The sequence below is a fragment of the Plecotus auritus genome, assembly GCF_963455305.1.
Source record: "Plecotus auritus genome assembly, chromosome: 8".
NCBI lineage: Eukaryota > Metazoa > Chordata > Mammalia > Chiroptera > Vespertilionidae > Plecotus > Plecotus auritus.
Genome location: NC_137782.1, coordinates 165,567,574 through 165,582,997, shown reverse-complemented (window position 1 = coordinate 165,582,997; position 15,424 = coordinate 165,567,574). Strand labels below are relative to the sequence as shown.

The following is a 15,424-nucleotide window of genomic DNA, read 5'->3' as shown; positions in this document are numbered from 1 at the left end:
ACCATGCTCCCACAAGGACACAAAACAATGCACATAGAAAGTGAGAAATTTTCCATCAGGAGCAGAAAAAATCCTTAGAGAGAAAAATAATTTTAGCTGCACAGAATATGCTTAACTTCAAGTAGCATGTTAGTCACAGGCATTTCTAAAACATGAAAGACATATTTCAGGTTTCTTAGCTACCTCTTTCAATAAAGTATACATAATTTGAGAAATGCCCATATCAACTGGTATTGTTTGGTTAATATCAATTATGCTTGTAGAATTTATCCTGGAATAAAAATAGTCTAGTATGGACACTTCACTGAAGTAACTTTCAATCCTCTTCTTAAATTGAAAAATAAGAGATCACAAAGATCAATGCTAATTAAGAGGATATATACAAATTGGACACTAATTTCATCCAAAAGTCACCAAATATTTGCTGATGACATTGGTAGTTATCACATGGATTAAAAATTTACAGGCTAGGGGTAATTTATTCATCCATGCCTTTGCTTTTTTTCCTTCCAAAAAAAGATGTCAATTTTTTTTTTCTTTTAGCCAGTTCAACTTCACTGTTTGCACACTACTGAAACAAGACCTCTTCAATATCCACCGGTTTGCTGAAGATGTTAAAGCGTTTATCTGTGGCCAGCCTCTTGGTTACATCCCTGAGAAACAACCGCAGCTCTCTTAAAGTATTTTCCTCCTGGTCCTCCATCCGAATTTTTTCTGATTCTGATAATTGACGAGGTGGAGAAGGTAGTGCAAGAGGAAGCACTTCCATAGCACAAAGACCTAAAGAAAATTGAAGAAAATGTTGATTCCAACATGGCAAGGCCAGGACCTCAATTACTTTTCTGGCATTCTCTCACAATGTTCTTTTAAGAAAAGGAGAATTCCAAACATAGGTGAGCCATGCAAATCCAACATGTAAAAATTTGAATGGAAACCAGATATGTTAAGGAATAGTTTTACTTTACAAAATAACTCACAACAGGACTCCTTTAAGGGCAAATGCCATGATTTTAAAGACTTTGATTTTGAAACATTATTTATATACAACTAATGAAAGGTATTTCAAACCAACATCAGTTAAGTACTGTATACTGATTTGCTTGTTTAAAACCTGCTTGTCAAAATGGGGTTGCCTTATATGCATGAAAGTCAAATGGGCAAGTAACAATTAATTGATCCTTCCTGTTCCCAAAGAATTCTGAGTTTAGTCTCCTATCTTCACATTCTTAGTACAACATAGTATGGATAGTAAATGGCACCTGCTGGGAGCAAAATAAAAGTAGAAACTGAACAGAGAATTCCAAAGACACAGCGAGTAGATAGAAAACCGAGTCTAAAGCATTACATATAAAATATGTGGTATACTACCTACCACCTGCCCCCAAAGAAAACAAAAAACCTTGAAAGGTAAAGTATTAACTTTTCAAATTATAGTTCTCTATTTCCTTAAAGGACTTTCCTTGTAACATACTGAAGCTCAGGATTAAAATTCTAAGGATTCTTGTTGATTTCAAATAGCCTCTAAAATGAAAAATCAAAGTCAACAGAAGCAACTCAAAAATAAAATGAATTATATTGATCATTAACACAGATCTATGGAACTAAAATATATCTAGGAGAATGCAAGACACCTTATTAAAATGAATCATTTTCACAATGAAGTATTTTAAATACTTAAATATAGAAGGCAACAACCAATAATCACGAGGCATAAATTCCATATTGAATTTCCCAAGGTTTCCAGGGGTGAAGGTGGGATTCACAACTATAGCCATTTGATAGGTGTTCATTAAAACAGAGAAAATGTGGAAAGAAGCCACTAAAGGGCCATCCTATATAATTAAAGCCTAATATGCTAAGTATCCAACCGTTCGTTCAACCATTTGACCAGTCACTATGACACGCACTTACCACCAGGGGACAGACTCTCTAACCAGTAGGTTAGCTTGCTGCTGGGGTCCGGCCAATTAGGACTGGGCGAGACAGGCCAGAAATGCCCTGGAGCCCTCCCACAGTCCTTCCCTGACCCCGATTGTGCACTGGTGGGGTCCCTCAGCCTGTCCTGCACCCTCTCACAATCTGGGACTCCTCGGGGGATGTCGGAGAGCCGGTTTAGGCCCGATCCCCACAGGCCAGGCTGAGGGACCCCACTGGTGCATGAAGCTGTGCACCGGGCCTCTAGTAACATTATAATGTGTTGGAAGACATAACCAGTTAAAAACAAAGAAGTAGAATGAATATGGAAAAGCAAACACTTGGCAGGTATGGGAGATGTATTTAATATCCTACAAGAACAGCTACAAGAAACATAAAAGAGCAAGTGGAGATGGCGGCATAGGTAAATGCTTTTACTTGCCCCCTCCCACAACCACATCAAAATTACAACTAAAATACACAACAACCATCATCTAGAACCGCTGGAAAGCTGGCTGAATGGAAGTCCTACAAATACAGAAGTAAAGAAGAAAGCACAATGAGATTGGTAGGAGGTGCAGAGGCACAGAATGGGCTGGGCTGGCACCCACGTGTGCCGCTTTTTTAATAGGGAGGGTGATCATCTCTGTGGAGGCCACCTGAAGGAGCAATGGGTCCCAGCCCCACACCAGACCCCCAGCCAGGGTCCCAGAATTCTGAAAAGAAGTCCCTATGGGCAGTAAGAACTACAGGCTGTAAAAACCAGTGTGGATTGGGGCTCAGTAACACACAGGCTGTTGGAGACCCAGCTATTCCTCTTAAAAGGTGGGCACCACAAATTGAACTTACAAGGTCCTGCTTCCTCTAAGCTCCAGCAACAGGGTGAGGCTCTGGGGAACACAGACACATACGAAAAGGAACTGGATTGTCCGGCATTGGGTCAGGAACTCAGGGGTGTCTTTCTCCCAGCCAGAGGTGCTCACAGGGATCATTGCTCCTATGCTGAGACCTCCCCGGTCACAGGGCTGACTGGCAGACATTTATGTTTGTTCCGCCCTGGTGATTCCCTAAGAACGCCTCATCCAATTTACAACCCCACCCAAGCTGTGTGCAGCAGCTTTCGCATATGAATGGCCTGTCCTTGTTCATCAGGCTAAAATCTCTCAAACAAGCTGCAGCTCGGTCAGAAAGCCCCAAACCTACCAATAAAAGGCCCAATATCCAGCACCAGCACCAGCCTGCCTTGCTTCATAGCTGGGCCTCATCTGGGCACTTCCAAATCTAATACAAAGAGGAGGAGTCTTCAGATCTCTCTGTAGCTCCTGCTGGGTGGCCCCAGGCAGTGGCTGACTTTGCACCTCCTTGGAGACCCAAGAGCCAGTGTACCCAGTGGTCAGTGTCAGACCATACCAGATTATAACTCTACACATGCATAAACAATACATGCAAGGGGCAGACTCAGTGAGCACCAAAGCCCCACTGAAGCAAGTCCTGCTCCATAGGGGTATTTCCTGCACAGCAGCTCTCCCACTGTGGTCGCAACTGGTCCTCACAGCCAATTGGCCTGGAGGTCAATTCCTCTCAGGGACACCAACAACAATCAAGGCTCAGCTACAAGACTGTGCTCACAGCCCACAAAGAAGTGCACCTATAGCTCCCAGCTCAGGTGACTGGGGAGGCTGAGCCACTGGGCCCTATAGAACACCTACTACACAAGGCCACTCTACCAACTCAAGGAGACATAGCAGCTCTACCCAATACATAGAAACAAACACAGGGAAGCAATCAAAATGCGGAGACAAAGAAACATGTCACAAATGAAAGACATGGAAGAAAACAAACTACTGGATATAGAGTTTAAAACCACAGTTATAAGGTTACTCAAGAATCTTCTAGAAACCTGCAAAAAAAAAAAAATGAAAAACAGAAAAGGACCAGTCAGAAATTAAGCATACACTGACTGAAATAAAGAATAATATATAGGGATTCAACAGTAGAGTAGAGGATTCTGAGAATCAAATCAATGATTTGAAATATGAGGAAGCAAAAAAAAAACCCAAACAGAAGAGCAAAAAGAAAAAAGAATCCAAAAATATGAAGACAGTATAAGGAGCCTGTGGAACAACTTCAAGCGTACCAACATCCGAATTATGGGGGTGCCAGAAGAAAAGAGAGAGCAAGATATTGAAAACCCTTTTAAAGAAATGACAGAAAACCTCTCCTAACTAGTGAAAGAAATAGACTTACAAGTTCAGGAAGCACAGAGAGTCCCAAACAAGAGGAACCCAAAGAGGACCACACCAAGACACATCATAATTAAAATGCCAAGGGCTAAAGACAAAGGGAGAATCTTAAAAGCCGCAAGAGAAAAGCAGTTACTTGCCGACAAGGGAATGCCCATACGACTGTCAGCTGATTTCTCAACAGAAACTATGCAGGCCAAAAGGGAGTGGCAAGAAATATTCAAAGTGATGAATAGCAGAACCTACAACCAAGATTACTCTACCCAGCAAAACTATCACTTAGAACTGAAGGTCAGATAAAGAGCTTCACAGACAAGAAAAAGCTAAAGTTTATCACCACCAAACCAGTATTATATGAAATGTTGAAGGGTATTCTTTAAGAAGAGGAAGAAGGAAAAAAAGATCAAAAATAAGAACAACAAAATGGCAACAAATATATACCTATCAACAATTGAATTTCAAAATCAAAATAAACGAATAAGAAATCTAATGAACAGAATAAACTGGTGAATAAAACAGAATCAGAGGCATGGAAATGGAACAGACTGACGATTCTCAGAAGGAAAGAGGGTGGGAAGAGATTAAACAAAGATCTTATTATATGTTTATATGCATTACCTATGGACACCAATGATAGGATGGTAAAGGCCTGGGGCAGGGTGGGAACCAGGTTGGGGGAGGGGGAGTATGGTGGGAAAATGAGGGACATCTATAATAATCTCAACAGTAAGGAAAAGAGGCTTAGATTTTTTTTTATTTTTTTTTTTACTAATATAATTATTATTTTCCAAGAGAGGCTGAAAGATTGAGAAAGGATTCTTATCTTTTACGCATCTTTAAGACTAGGAAAAGAAACTCATTTGAATTACTTGGAATGTAGTCCTTGTTTAAGGCAGGGGACTGAAATCTGAAAAATTTTGAGGACCCTCTTAATGCTATGAGCCCAAATCTAAGAAAACTCTAATCCTCAAAACAAAGCCATGATAGATTTCCAAGTGCCTAGGTAACATAAGATATCTATAATAATCAAAGCATAAGATGCTAATTAGACCAGACGTCCTTCCAGATGAGGCCGTGGCTGCAAGGGAAGCCCAGTCCTGGGTGCCTGCTGGCGGCCTGATCGAAGCCTAGGTCCCAGGTGCCAGAGGGAAGCCGGTGCCGGCAGCCGGGGGAAGGAAGGCCTACTCTTGCACAAATTTCGTGCATCGGGCCTCTAGTCTAATATAATAGGTGCTCAATAAATATTTGAAAATTTAATCAATAAATAAAATAAACCAGAAAAGGCAAATGTTCTCATCAGCTCCTGGCCCTCAAAGTAATCAGCACAACACCTGGTGTTTCACAAACTAACAGTTCGAGTTCTCAGTACTTAAAGTGACTAAAACAGAACAGAACCAAAGACTTTTTTTCTTTGACTTTTTGAGCCTCAGAATGTGAAATCTACCAAGAGCATCTGGATTGAAGAGATAAGGAGAACACTTCAGTAATTGTCATCTATTAGCAAAGCTTTAACAATGAGGCTGTACTTCCCAATCTCAGATCAGGTGAACACAATGCCACATAAGTCCATCTAAAGATAAAAAGAACCTGAAAACCGTCTTCACTCCCACAAAAAAATGGATTTTAAAATGACTCCAAGAAAGGCATCTCTTAACTCCACTCCCCACGCCCATTTTCCTAAAGGCTTTAGGAACTTTACCAGTGTGTTTCCTTCGTGGTGGAGCTACTGATGCCTGATTAAGAATCAATTCTTGGAAAAATTTTCTTCTGTCTTCTTCAGTAGGCCTTTGAATATACAAGACCTCTTCATACTGTATTCTAAAGATACATTTAACCTATAAACAAACACACACAAAAACAAATATTAAATATATAGAGAATTAAAAGCTTACCTATTATATCCAATTACAATTTCTTCAATTTCCAGTACCATTTGCAATCTTCATTTAAGATTCATGTGGGGTTAGAATTAACCTAGTCCCAGGCTATACTATTGAAAAGTTCAACCTCATGGACTAAACAAGAATGGAAGAATGATTTAGCTGCCCAAATAATTAGTAAGTTATAGCTGGAAGAGTCAGAGGATAATAGTAAAAAAGGACAGTTGAATGTAACAGTCAGATGGCAACAATCTCAGAGGGCTTTTTGCATAGGAGCTGAAAAGTAATTACCTAGCACCTACAACAGACAGCTGGCAAGTTGCCAACACTGCCTGCTCTTCCGCTGTTTCTCTGCATTTCCTCTTCTCTGGCTTCCCTTCCTGGACTCTTTCCATACCAAGTCTATTCCACTGTATTGTCTAGAATCCTGGTATCACTGCAGATTGAACTATACCTCGGTCTCTTCACAGAATGCTCCACAATGACACCCTCTTCCATGCAAAACTCCCAAGCAAAATTAAGTCAGTTTCTTCCAGCTGGATTATCTATACCTCTCCTGTGTTCATCTGCTCTATAAGGACTTTAACCCCAACTATCCCCCTTGCAAGGCATGCTTTTAAAATCCTCTTTATGTCATCCACATTTGACTGCACACTTAATTTATATGTTTTTCTAGAAGGTCTATTTCTAGTTCTAGACACCAAACTCCCTAAGAACAGTCCATTTCTTGGTCGTCTGTTTTTCTATACCTTACCACAGGGCCTGGCACACAGTAATGCACAAGCATGTACTCAATGAGTAAAGCTCGTTCTTCTGTTCCCCAACCCACATCAAACTGGAAAGTGTAATTAAAAAGGGAAGCAGTCACTAATATGAGAAAGTACCAACCATGACAATATGGGAATACTGGATTATTCAAGACATCAGATTTTAGCCCAAACGTAGCCACATATTTGTGGTAAACTTTAGACAATCCATTCAATTTGTATGTCTAACCACTTACTGAATTGAAGACTATGAACTTCATAAATATTATTTTAATCTTTATAACAATGAGGTATGAAGGCATCCCATTTAAAAGATGAAACTTGGGCTTGTAAAGGTTTAAGTAACTAACTTAAGGTCACAACATGAATAAATAGAGAACACTAGATTACATAATCTATAAAGGACTTTTCTAGCTCTAAAATTCTAAGACAGAGAAGAAACAATCAATGAAAAGTAAAAACTAGAATTCAAAATTTGAATGGAATTTATTTACCTCAACCCAAAGCCAAATCCTTTAAGAGTTTATAAAATTTCACCTTGTATCCTTCCAGTATTTTTTTAGACTACCTTCCTGTGCAATTCCCTCCAACCCTTTGGTCTATGCTTTGCTGGTCCTTCTTCAGAAGTTCTGGTGTGCATATTTACCACGGAATACCATTATGTGCCAGATACTGTAGTTATAAACTTGAAGAAAATAGGCTTACTTCCTGCTATCAAGATCTTAAAGAGTCTCATAAGAAAGTATTCTGATACCATAAAGGTAGAGAAACATAGAGGAGACCCTGTAAGAGTAAAGAGGCATTAGACAAAACATAGCCAAAATAGCTAACATTAATTCTGTCCTGACAAAATAGACAGAACACAATACCCTAGAAGTACCAGAATTTTGTTCAAAGATGGCAAAACATTTATTTTCAGTTTTAAATATTCTCCCTTCTCAACATTTTTCAACACTGTGTTAAACTCTGCGAATATAAAACATACCAAAAGTAAGTCTACAATAATCCTGTGGTATTCCTGCCAGGTTATTACAACCATCTCAGAATCCATCATTTTATAAGTAGGCTAAATTATTTTTCTTTCAATTTACTCCTAACTTATTTTCTGACATTCTCAGCCTCAAACATCATGCTGCAAGAAGACAAGTCTTGTATAATTCCCTGTAAAAATCATCTGTCTCTCACCGTGGTTCACACTGGTCTTTGTACATGCAAATCACTCTTTCCTAAACCGGTTTTTAACTCTCCACTCAAGCCGGTGCTTTCTGGGTGACACTTTCTCTGACTTTCCCAGGTATACTTATGCATACCTTCTAATATCTCTCATTAATCCTTGTGCAAGTGCAATGATTTTTAGTAAATTCAGTTATACGACCATCACAAGTCACTTTTAGAACATTTGCATCACCTCCAAAACCTTCCCTCATGCCCAATTTCAATCAATCCCCTCACATTCAGACTCCCAGACTGACAACTAGAGATTTGCTTTCTGTCTCTAGAGAGTTGCCTCTTCTACAAACTGTATATCATGCCACTAGTAGTCTTTTGTGTCCAGCTTCTCTCACTGAGCATCGTATAGAGGTCCATCCACACTGCAGACTTCATCAGGAGTTTATTCATTTATTGCTGACTAGAACTTCATCACATGTATATACAATATTTTGTTTCATTAACCACCAATTCATAAATACTTGGGTGTTAAAATAATTTTTTGAAAATCAATTTCATTCACGAGTTGATATACTAATTTTTTCTAAAACTGTGATTTTACCTTTGATTTTAATATATTAAATATAAATTGAATTTGAACTCAAAAGCTAAATATCGGATTTGAAAAATATACATCATCATCATAATATTCAACTTAGCATGATGCTGCCAATGAAAAAGCTGAAAGATCAAATCCCACCAAATAATCTAACAGATGAGAAGGATAATTATAATGGAATTGATGACAATACAGCTAAGGTCTTTTTAGTAGATGCTATCTATATACATGTTGGGTTCTGGTCTAAGCATGAATTATCTCAATCTTCACAACAATAGTGAGGAATATATCACTACTATACCAAAAAAGAAACAAACTTAGATGTTAACTTGTTTAAGTCACAGAGCTAGTAAGTGGTACAACCTAGGCATGAATCTTGACAGTTGATTTCATAGTAATTAGAGAGATAAAGAAACATTGATGTGAGAAACATCGATTGGCTGCCTCTAGCATGTGCCCATACTGGGGATCAATCCACAACCCGGGTATGTGCACTAACCAGGAATCAAACCTGCCACCTTCTTGGTGCACAGGACAACGCTTCATCCAACTGAGCCACACTAGCCAGGGTGAGGTCAACTATTTTAAAACAATAACAATAAACATTCAAGCAGTTCTTACCTCTTCAGGAAGTTCACTGTACATGGTTTCAGAGGTAGACAACAGAAATATAGGTGAAAATGATGGTATATCTTGTAGCAAAGTCAGAAAAGTTGCTCTCACAGTTTCACTAACAGCTTCCCACCAATCACCAATGTGAGGCATGTAAACAATACTAGGTACTGTTCTTCGAGCTTCACGAAAAATCTAATTAAGGAAAAGAATGGAATTAAAAATTCAAACTGATATTGAGCCCAAATATCTAAAGTCTACCCAGTAAACCCCAAATACAAAAATGTGTCAGACCTGTTATAGTAATTCTTTTCAGCCCAAATATTTAAGTTGTGCAAGGTATGATGCACAAGCCATACAGCTTCTATCTACCCTTGCCCCACCTAAAGTATTTTTTGCCATTTTATTATTCCTATTCAGTAGATATTAATAATATAAAGGTATCAAACTGTTCCACTTATCTATAAAATACGCTGCAAATAAAGAGATAAAGATGTCACTACGTCAGAGTGATATCAGTAAACATAAAAAAAGGAAGACACAGTTTACATGTTTGTGCACATTGGCTAAAATCACTAAGCATATGAAATAAACATTTTAAACAAAATGTACCACCCTAGACTTAAAATTAATGTACTACTGCTAAACCACTTCTTCACCTCCCTAATTTACCTTAATTCAATCTTCAATTCAAAATGGTCACAAAATACCCTGGCATCTCTAATGAGCAATAAATACTATGTATTAGCACAAAACTCTGAGACACTCTGTCAGAAAATACAAGATAAAGTTTCCTTAGGTATTAAAAGGAGTCCTATTGTAGCTTCAGCCGCAGTCTGCCAACAAACACCAATAAAGAACAGGTTGGCTATCAGTAAGCTGCCAAGCATAACTACAACCATTTACATATATACGTCAACAACAGCTTAAGAGCCCATCAAAAAATTCTCACAGGTTAATATGACATCTCTTTAAGACTTTTAACAAGTGTAGAAATAAGTGCAAAAATCTCTCTTCAATTTAGAGAATTCTATTTCTAAAATTCTCTATTTTTCCTTATTTTAAAACGCACATTTCCATTAACCTATATAATGTTCAAGATACAGAAATAAGAATTTAGTATTTAAAATGATTAGGATTAATAGAAACGTTTCTAAGAATCAAAAGGATTATTATTCTTAATGAGGAAGCCTACCAGTTGCATGAATTTTTCAAATATTAAATTTTACACAGTTTTAAACCTCCTGTATAAAATAAAATATATTGCCAATTTAATAGTAAACCAGATGAAAGATGCTCAAATAAAATGCTTCCCCCAAATTGGAAATGTAGATGTTATGATCACTCACATCAAAAGTAATATTTGCTCCTTCCCTTCCTTTAACATTTGCATATCCACCAATCCAGAACAGTTGTACAGTACAACTCCTTCAGGACTCAAATTTTGACCTTTTCTGCAAACACGCACCCTCTTATCCTGGATCTTGAAAATCCAAGGATTATTGTTTTCCAAAGTTCTTGTAGAAGATTCATAAGAGAAAAACAAGCATAAACATCGGCAAAATGAAGGAACCACACAGCAGCACAAAGGCAAGTGAGGCATTTGATTTAAAAAAGTATTATTACATGCCACCCAAATTAGGCATGATGTGTGAAGACAGTGACCGACGCCTTTTGTCACTTTCCAACTCCCACTCTGTGCTGGTAACTAGGAAGAGTCAGCTGGGAGAAAAAGATGATTATATGGAAAAGACTAACAAGCTATATAGCTTACTGAGAAACCTCACCAAACCAGCTACCTAATTCAATCATGCAAGTACCACGTGCGCAGGGAGATGAGAAACCAAAGCCTTTTCAAAAAATGAAATTTTGCCTTTCATTCTAGTACTTGTAGGTTAGATTTTCTTGGAAGATGTGTTGAGAACACCTAACTGCTAACAAGTGTTAAAGAGCATGGGCAAAGCAACTCAAGATTAAGGGATAATGAACACTTTACAGAGCCAGGAGTGAAATAATGCTGTACTGTAGTGTTTTAAACTTATTTGCAGGGCTGAACTAAATATATATAAGCATCACCAACACTAACAGAGTTGAGGGTTTTTCAAAAAATTTTCTCCTAAGCCTTTAGAGGAAAAACATCTTTAATTTCTAGAAAAATTGAAGAGCACTACTAAAACAAGTTTTCTTTTAAATTCTTTACTCCATAGTACCTCAGAGTATTAAAATAAACTTTCATATTTTCTTTAAATATATATTCAATCTGTTCTAATACTCCATTTTCATAATGAAAATTCAAAAAGTACAAACTCTGAGAATAGTATTTAAAATTTCAGAAAAAAAGTGTAATCCTATTGTGACTTTTCTATAATGTAAAAACAGCTCTTCAGCAATTTGCTGGTAAAGTTGTGGAATAAGATACATTCTGTGAAACCAATTAACCAGATAATTCCAAGTAGAAAAATAAAGCCTAGTTTTAGTGAAGCGGCAACTGTCTTGGGAATAAGTGATGCCATTTGATAACTAGAAAAATACTCACCTACAGGGTGTCTTGGATTGGTGGATGTGCAAGGTGTAGTAGAAAACAGAAAAACTGTTATAGAGAAAAAAAGACAGTAGGCCAAATTACTGAACCAACCGTTTCAAAACACCTCTGACATGACCAGCACTCTTGCACAAATAAAATGAACAAACATCAGTGTATGGGAACTGTTCATTTTGATTCTTTAAACAATATACTCCATTTCCTTCTGGCCTCTTCTTGCTCCCAGATAGCATGGTCCCTTATATAACATAATTTTATTTCCTTGGTGTTTTTTTTAAAAATCACAAACTACTTCCTCTGAATATTAAAGATATGAAAGGCAAAAATCAGGCCACTGAAGTTAGAAGTACCCATGTAAGGAAACACTAATAATATAAACTGCATCTATAGTCCTTATCATCTCAAAAGCTAGACTTACAAGTCAGTACTTTAGCTGCCAAATTAAAATTTCAGGGCACAAAAATGTACTATATTTTAAAAATTAAGAATAGACAGCCCAGCTGGCATGGCTCAGTGGTTGCGCATCGACCTATGAACCAAGAGATCACGGTTCAATTCCAGGTCAGGGTACATGCCCGGATTGCGGGCTCAATCCTGTGTGGGGTGTGCAGGAAGCAGCCGATCAATAATTCTCTCTCATCGTTGATGTTTCTATCTCTCTTTTCCTCTCCCTTCCACTCTGAAATAAATAAAAATATAATAAATACATAAAAAGAATATACAGCCCATGCCATTTCCTTCAGAATGTGAAAACTAGAATAATTTAAAAACAAATATAAATGAAGCAGAAAGCTCCAAGCCAGTACAGCTTTCACTTTCCTAAAAGGAGCTGTATGAGAGAGGAAAACAACTTTTTGTCATCAATAAACTTTCAGAATTTGTTTTGATCACATTTACAGTATTATGAATGTGCTAAATTGATACAACGTAAGTAAAAGAAAAGTCTTGGGGGCTAAAATATTCTCAATTTTTATAAAACTTTAAAAGCACTACTAAAATAAATTTAATGCCTTATACCAGGTTATCACAAAATATTAAAATAGATATCTATGTTGCTGATATTTTTACTCCATATATATCATTTTACTCCATTTATATTCTATTTACCTAAGATTTATTGAGCACCTCTGTGAAAATAAGGCACTGTTTTGGATATGAAGATTCAGGAATGAAGAAATAAAGTACCAGTTTCTTTCCAAGCATACAAAAATCAGCTTGTTATAAAACACAACTATACTAGGACTTCTGAATAATAGTTATAATACAAATCAACTTGTTATGAAAATTAAATCGCCCAAATTTCTTTTCTGATATTTTCATTGCCTAAAAACTTCAAGAATTTTTATAAATGTGGTACATTCTGGACCGGTATGATTTAATTTGTTTACAATTCAAAACACAGAAAGCCATGTACACAAACACAAGAGTATCCAAAGTATACACAGACTGCTAGGAAAAATCCAGAAACCCTTATGCACAAACACACGAGAATCCAAAGTAAACACATAGGTAAGTATATTACATTCCTTAATGCTACTTAATCAAAAAGGATTTCCTCTGAGCATTTCCAGATACCTTTTCTTTCTGAGGGAAGAAAATTACTAAAGTTTTCACCTAAAAAAAAGACCTTATTAACCATTTAAAATGATATGCAACATCATATAGGACTCAAACACCAAAGCTTTGACAGACCATATATAAATATATCAATTCAATCATACTTCTGTATTAATGAAAAATATAAAATACAGCACACTCATCAATCACTTTTTGCCTAAATCAACAATAGGAATAATACAAAAGGCAACAAAATACATTTGAAGATGTCAGAAAAGGGAAATCATAGTTGTTATTGTTGTTTTTAAGAGTGTTAATACAGGTAAGTCTTTTACTACAGATACTAACATCTCCGGCCTTGTTGTAGAATTCAATAATCAATCGTGAACTTAATGAAACAACTATAAACCTTCCAGGCTACACCAAGGTTTTCCATTCTCCTTCTAGAGCCTTTGGAAGACTATGAATTACTCAGTTAACATGTACACCCACACACACACTTCCACTTTGTGAACTCTGGCAATTGTTTCGGTAATAAATGTCTAACTAGTATCCAGTGATCAGCAAAAGTACTACATTTCCCAAAGTGGGATCTACTGAAGACCTAGAATAGGAACACCTGGGATATTTAAAGTGCAGATTCCTAGGGTTCACCCCAAATTTAATGAATCAGAATCTATGGGTGTGGAGCCAGGGAATCAGAAAATTTAATAAGCATGCCCAGAAAATTCTTATGTTCACTAAATCTTAAGAAACAATGAGAAAACTCTACAGCAGACACTAACTCCTCTACTACTTTTCACCCAGTTAATAATATCAATCAATCATTGAGACAGTCAGAAGAAGAGAAGGAAGTTTTGTCATACATATGCGTGCATGTGGATATATTTTAAGAACAGAGAATTAAACATGATTCCCACAGTATAAAGAAATATCAAGGACCTGGCCGAGTAGCTCAGTTGATTAGAGCATCGTAGGGTATGCCAAGGTTGCAGGTTTGATGCCTGGTCAGGGCACAATCAACCAATGAATGCATGAATAAGTGGGACAACAAATGGATGTTTCTGTCTCTCTCTCTCCTTCCCCTTCCTCTCTCTCTCTTTAAAATAAAAAAAAATTTAAAAAGGGAATATCAAGTAGGGCTCTTCCCCTTTCCATCTTATCATACATATAAATACAGCCCTTTAAAGGTGACTTAGAACTTCTTTCCTTTACGATTACCTTTCATGTTCATGTTACAGTATTTAGTAACCAACTTTATTTTTTTAATGTTTTTACTGATTTTCAGAGAGAGAGAAAGGGAGAGGATAAAGAGATAGAAACATCAATGAGAGAGGAACATCATCAATTGGCTGCCTTTTGCACACCCCCTACCTGGGATCAAGCCCAATACTCAGGCATGTGCCCTGACTGGGAATCAAACTGGGGACCACTTGGTTCCTGGGTTGATGCTCGACTGCTGAGCCACACCAGCCAGGCTTTAGTAACCAATTTTATAGTAAGTATGTTAGAGGCTGGGGAAAAGAGCACAGAGTAATAATGATTAGCCACAGACTGAACCCTTACGTTCCACATTTATTTAGAGATAATCTTGCCTATAGGAGGGCTAGCTCCCAAGAGAAGAAAGGAAAAATAGGACGGAAGTATAGAGAGAAGGGGTGTTTAATCTTTCCAGTATTTCAGCACCTGACTCATGCTCTCTCTTCCCAAAGACTTATACCTAACTTATATTCAGGTTTGCCAATCTCTACAAGTTAAGAATAAGTTCTTCAGTTTCCTCATATAATGAAGATTTTTTTTAAAGACAGTATTATGTTCATGAATTTAAAATAATTTTGAATAAGCACTTAAGATACAAATACAGGTTAACCATGACAGTTAATCTGGCCTCTGGCCAGTGTTCAGAGGAGGTCTGAGCTTCTATTACCATGACTACAAAATTCTGACTCATTTCCTTGGCAAACTGGGCCATCCCGTTGTTGGTCACTCAAAAATAAGCTCTACTTCTAACCCCGGAGCCTCCAGGTGAAAGCAGAGATGAGATGTCTTGGTGTATTAGATGCAATGTAATACAACCAAAACAATAAATACGGGCTTTTTGTTGTTTTCTACTACCAAGTGACACCTCTCTTTATCCTCTC

At 37.3% G+C, this 15,424-nt stretch overlaps 1 protein-coding gene across 2 annotated transcripts in view; it reads right to left on the bottom strand.

Annotated features, from left to right (window-relative positions):
• ATAD2B (ATPase family AAA domain containing 2B) overlaps positions 1-15,424 on the bottom strand; it is a 120,488-nt gene that overhangs the window by 31,767 nt on the left and 73,297 nt on the right. Inside the window, exons 19-21 of one of the 2 annotated variants that reach the window (XM_080685083.1) lie at positions 9,194-9,379; positions 5,857-5,992; positions 584-780 (exon numbers count right to left, since the gene is read on the bottom strand). In XM_080685083.1, the coding sequence (XP_080541209.1) occupies positions 584-780; positions 5,857-5,992; positions 9,194-9,379 (519 nt within the window). The remainder of the gene's footprint in view (positions 1-583; positions 781-5,856; positions 5,993-9,193; positions 9,380-15,424) is intronic. The other variant, XM_080685084.1, reaches the window with a different exon arrangement.